Source organism: Bidens hawaiensis, unplaced genomic scaffold (assembly GCF_021521415.1).
Source record: "Bidens hawaiensis isolate Kalapana, Puna unplaced genomic scaffold, B.hawaiensis_p1.1 tig00027291_1, whole genome shotgun sequence".
NCBI lineage: Eukaryota > Viridiplantae > Streptophyta > Magnoliopsida > Asterales > Asteraceae > Bidens > Bidens hawaiensis.
In genome coordinates, this window is record NW_027494402.1 from 142,209 (window position 1) to 148,208 (window position 6,000).

The window sequence follows — 6,000 nt, forward strand, 5'->3', positions numbered from 1 at the left end:
AACGAGTCAAAGTTCGGCTCTATAGAATAGAAGTTTAAATGAGTTAAATCTTAAAAATAAACTACACTCGTTAAGGCACGATAAACCTAAACAAAACAAACTTGTAATACAAGGCTCTAGCTCGGTTACTAAAACCAGTTTTAACTGAGGCTACTTGCTTCGAGCTTCTTATCAATCCTATCTTATGTTTGATTTACAATGGACTCAAATAGCAATATGCAGGTCGAGCAAACCGCCGGCGGCGAAGATGACGGAAGGCCACCGCCGTAGCTGCTGTCTGCGGCAGACGGCAAAGATGTTCGGAGTATGAGTTAATGTCAACATAATTTAAAGTTTACTGGACTGAAACTGAGGTATATTATATTATTATGATCTCTTCTTCTAATTGATCATACCCTGGCTACTACTACTGATAATAATAATAATAATTGATTTGTTTATTATTATTTCTGTTAGATCGATCATCTTAGTTTAAACTGCTACTATTTCTAATTTTAGGGTTCGTACTCTGTAAACTGTCAATATGATTCAGAATTGTATTTAAATGTAAACGCATCAGAGATTATTTACAGCTACCAGATTAACTGGATCAGTTATAACTAACTGTTTACTGCTAACAGCTTATCATAACTGTTTTACCAAACTCATTAGATAATAATAACTGTTTTAATGGAGTAATTTTCATATTTAGTAAATGCCGTTAGTTCTTTGAAGTGCGGTTATTTTACACGGTTCTGTTTTTTATCGGTTGATCATTTCCGGTGAGAAAGATTGTGTTGTTCGTAAGATAATTTGTGTTTTCTTGTGCTGTATCTACTCTGGATTTTGTAACGGATTATATAGTTTCTTTGTTGTAGTAACGTTTTTGTGTCGCGTTTAAACATTTTCACTAAAGATACTACAGGCTCTCTGTCTATTTACATATTTCTGAATACACAGTCCCTTGAAAGGGTTTGGTTCTAGACTTTTGTAGAATCTTTAGCCATTGTTATGACGAGCCTTGTGAGAAAGGAAGGAGTGTATGCTTTAACATATGGTGTTATAAAGCTTTAACATAAAGAATTAGTTAATGATGAACTGTCAACTATGATATCAGTAAACAATGTCAAGTCTTCCTGATCCCAACTGGTATTAGTCTTTAGTTAACATGTAATCTGCAATCCTCTGGTTCAGTGGTTCTTAATTACGACATTTGCACTTTCTCACTCTTTTCATGTAAAATGGCAACATGCTGATAAACTCTTTGATACAGGCATAGTTATTAAAGACGCTAGACACACTCAAGGCGCATAGACCTTGCCTAGGGCCTATGTGCAAAGCGCAAAAAAGTGAGTGCCTAAAAAAATTAAAACCACACTTAAATAATATACTATGTATTAGAAAATCAATACTATTCTTCTTATAAAATAAGCAAAAGCTGTTATATTACATTTAGTATCATCTAATTAGTACCAAAAGCTCTAAAAGAGTCGAGATTCAAATGTAATTCCAAAACTTGAATAACAAAATGTTCAAAGAAAAGTACCAAAAGTTCAAATGCCAAAATGCTCAAAACATGAAAACCAAAAGTTCAAAAACTAATAAATAGTAACAGTTCAAATGATCATTGTTCTTAATCCATCATCACTATCAATAGAGGCATCGTCAACTTCAAGAGGCGAGGGCCTAGAAACTAGAAGCGCGTATGTTGGGCCACACCTGGAAAATGGGCCTAGGCGCTGAAGCGAGGGCTTTTCCTAACTATGGATTCAAGCGATATATGTTCCAAATTTTAACTTTTGGGTCTAATTTGAGCTTTTATCTTAGTTTTACTTTTACCACAAACATTCTATAGTAGCTGTTTTCTTTGTTAATTTCTTTTTTCTCGCTGTCTTTACTACTATTAGTTCTTTAATCTAGCTGTAATACATTAAAATCATTAGATTACAACTATTTTCATCTCTTTTTCCTGTGTAATATTATAATAAATGCTCTTAGTTCTTTAAAGTGAATTCTGCTATCTGGATTTTTTCCAGTTACAACGATATTATTATTTTTAGTATATCCTTTCTTGGGGTGTATATACAATCAAATGTCAGTGATACTTCAGTTTCTCGATTTGCATCACACATTGTACATTTATCGGTACCCGTCTTAATTCTACATTAAAACGCAAGTAATACTTGAATGTTTGGATTTTGTGTTTGCATTAATCCAAATGATTAATCAAAATATATAAGCCTAAATCCTATCTTTTAACCGATCTGAGACCTTTTTATTATGGTGAGAAACAAATCTATTCTACGCAGTCCTTTTTGGAGCTGTACCACCTATATATATCCGTGTTTTCTAGGGTTTTACCTACTTCTTTAGCGTAAAACTTTAAAAAAAACCTCTCGAGGGTTTCCGCCGCCACCAAAATGAGCAATCATCAAAATGGTATGGTTCACATCTTCGGGGGAGATAAAGCTAATAACCAGGATTATTATAGGAAGGGATCTGGTTCTGCTACTCCTAATCCAGCCTACGGTGGATACGAGGCTTTGGCAAGTGAACCATCTCAAATTCTGAAATCTGGGTCCTCTAGCTTTGTGATGGTAGATGATGGTACATTTGTTAGACCATCCAAAGTCCCACACTGCAAGCTATTCAACTCTGCAGCGGGCTGTCCTTATGGGGATAACTGCATTTATATTCATGACGAGAGAGTCACAACCCGAGAAAGTTTGGCAGTAGTTCTGGTTCCTGGATCTCCTGGTGTGTATTCGTGGGGAGCAGCAACTGGTGCAGCAGCGCCAACGCCACACCCACTAGCGGATGGAACAGCAATGCCGCCGCTGGTAGTACAAACAGTGTCTAGTGGGACTGTGAGGCCGTTGTCTTATAAAACGAAGATTTGTAGAAAGTGGCAACTAAATGGTTTTTGCAATTATGAAAGCAAGTGCTATTTTGCTCATGGGGAAGCAGGTATAAACTAATAATCTTAAATTGACTCGATTATTTCCCAATAATACTTGTCTACTGTAAAATAGTTTAAATATCTATCTTGAGTTCTTGATTAAGATTTAGATACTGTGATTGTTAATTTGTTTGCAAAGTGCAGTTATTCTTAATGCTCTTGTAACTGAGAATTCAACTAATCAACTTAGATACTCCCTTGCTTAAAGTCAATGCATATCAATGTTAACAACAAATCTAGGAAATAGAAGTGTGGCATTTAAAGTCAAATAAATTCATATAAATAATGACACAATTAAATCTGAATAGCTTTTATATGATCATGAATTGGTTGCTCTCACAGTTACTTGTCATACTTTTGAGTTTTTGACCATGCAATGTCTAGCAAGTTATCATTTTAGCTTATGCAAGTTTGACAACTGATACAGAGCATTTCATTAGTTCATATTTGGTTATATTGAAACCAGTGCTTCTTTTTGGCAGAGCTGCGAATAGAACCGATTGAGAGCGAGGTTAACCTTAACAACCAACGGGCCGTGGTTCCAAGCCTCCCAGCAGCATACAAGCCACTCCCAGCTTCTGCTGTCACAGCAGCAGCTCCTGCTAATGCCGGTCGGTCCAGACAGGTGGCAAATGCAGTGCAGGGACCTATCCCGAGCAGGAACGCATGGAAGGTTCCTAAAAAGATTAACGGGATTTATGGCGACTGGATTGATGGTCATGATATTGACTAGTCCTTTTACCTTGCAGTAGTTTGTTATGGCTTATCTTATTTCAGTTCTTCGCCTTTGTTGACTTTGAAGTTTGACTTGATTCAAATTGGATGTTAAACTTGATTTAAAGTTTGGGATTTAAAGGATTTTTTTTTATTTTTATTTTTGGTTAAATGCACCTGAATTCTAGAAAGACCTCAGCAAATCGGTTGAATCCATTACCAAATTAATGGTACAGATGAAGTCAGATTTGTGTGTGGAGGTTGGTGTCGAAAACTGTTGCATGCTGATCGCAATTACTAGTTTTATGACATGGTTTAGTAACAAGGGGTTAGTTTTATGAATGTTTAACTAACTTAACTAAGTTGATTAAGTGGGTTAACCAGTTAGCTCAGGATAGCAAATTTTGTACTTATAGGGATATGATGAATTGAGTACACTAGGTGTGTTTTGATTGGGATTTACACTTCAAATAGTAAGCCATCAATGATTGATATTGAAGTCAATTTGGTCCAAACACATGCCAATCTGCAGATCCTATTGCGAAAGCGGCTAACTCACCTTGTTTTCTTGCAATTGTGTCACCTATCGATACATCAGTCTGAAGGTATGTACAAGTACTTTATGTGAAGATAGATGTAAATGGTACAACCTTTGTTGCATAGTTTTTTAGCTTTAGTTTTGACCTTTTAGCCTTCGGTAAAAGCGTACTATTGTGACCTTAACTTATTTAACCCGTCAATCAATTCATTCATTTCAGCACCTACAATAAGCATGTTTTATTGTGGACTCCTTTGTAACATATTATTCTTAATGCATGATATACAAGTGTTTATAGCCGCGTTTTTAGTGAAGGTAGAAGAAGAACGCTGACTAAATTCAGCAGATGAGATAGCAACTAGCAAGTGCGGTCCTCCACCAGACGCCTGGACTTACTGAAGAAGAAGCTATTGATTCCAAATAATAAAATGGCTGCAGGTTCATCATTTTAAATTACCCTTTAAAATGACCCTAGTACACTTTTAGTATGTCACACATATCATTTTGAACATCTAGAATGAATGCTATGTTTCTACCTAAATATACAAAATTCAACATTATCGTATAATATTTATTGCATAAACTACTTGAAACAGTAGGTATAAAGTATTTAACCAACCAGTCACCCTTGACTTTTGGTGATAAAATTCGTTCACTTTTTCCACTTAGATAAAATTCATTAGTTAAACGAGCCGAGCTCAAGCGTTGTCAAGCACGGCCTCGGATGGGATTGTTTACACCCCTAGGCACGAAGAACTATGTGAACTGTGAAGATACAGCAACCAAGTTTTTTATCCATTGCATAGCTATTGTTGGGTTACGGGAATGATGAGATGTAAGCAAACTATAACTCTATGGCTCTATCCCAGAAGAAAGAAAGATTGCTTACAAGGAGACATCGGCTCCAAAGCAATATTTGCGGAATACTTAAAAACAAACAAACAAACATGTATTTCCAAACTACCTATTTTAAAAAAAAATCAATATATACAATTTGAATATGATTTTGTCACACCAAAATGGCTCGCATGAACAAAGTTTAATGTTCCCCTCCAAAGCATTCCCCGACTATTCGAAATCACCCCGAGTTTGTCGATTCATTGCTTGTGTTCGATTCAGCCGTCATCACTGGCAGCTGCAACGGTGGTGGTGAGACAGGCTGTGATGATTTAACAATATTACAACACACATTCGCTCTGCATAGCGGGCAATTCAAGTGCGTTTTAAGCCAAGTATCAATACAATAAACATGAAAGACATGACAACATTTTGGCAAAATCTTAATACTCTCATCTTCTTGAAACTCCCCTAAACAAACCGAACAATCCGTGCATGTAAACAAACCATCTTCTTTCTTGTACTTACAAACCGTTATCGACTTAATAATTTCTTCATCCAAACCTTTACCCATAACAAGCCACGGCACATAATTCAAATGATCATTGTCTTGATCATGAACATCCACTCTTGCTTCCAATCCTTCGGGTTCATGAGTTTCAAGATTATAACTAACCTCTCTTGTTAACATCATAGATGATGACTGATTGTTTCTTGAACAACATATATAGATCATAAAGTAGTAAGCCATCACTAGAAAAATACTTCCTATGAGAGTAATGATCACTATCACCACCGGTGAGAGGGTGGTGGTACCGCCTATATCACCGATTACTAGTGGCAGTGGCGGTGGAGGCGGAGGGAGGATGATGTATTTACACCACTTTGGGCAGTATATTGAACAAATGTTTTGAGAGCAATTGTTAGGGAGTATATTTGGAATCCATGTTTTTGGATCCTTTAAATATCCCAT

The 6,000-nt window shown here is 36.2% G+C and overlaps 2 protein-coding genes across 2 annotated transcripts; one reads left to right on the forward strand and one right to left on the reverse strand.

Moving 5' to 3' along the window:
• Window positions 1-2,790: 2,790 nt before the first annotated feature.
• On the forward strand, window positions 2,791-4,516 carry LOC143575069 (zinc finger CCCH domain-containing protein 56-like). Its single transcript, XM_077059525.1, has 2 exons — window positions 2,791-2,946; window positions 3,421-4,516. Exons 1-2 carry the CDS (start codon window positions 2,808-2,810, stop codon window positions 3,669-3,671), a joined length of 390 nt encoding a protein of 129 aa, XP_076915640.1. The 5' UTR covers window positions 2,791-2,807; the 3' UTR covers window positions 3,672-4,516.
• Window positions 4,517-5,268: 752 nt separating this feature from the next.
• Window positions 5,269-6,000, reverse strand: LOC143575062 (RING-H2 finger protein ATL52-like). Its single transcript, XM_077059521.1, has one exon. It carries the CDS (start codon window positions 5,998-6,000, stop codon window positions 5,269-5,271), a length of 732 nt encoding a protein of 243 aa, XP_076915636.1.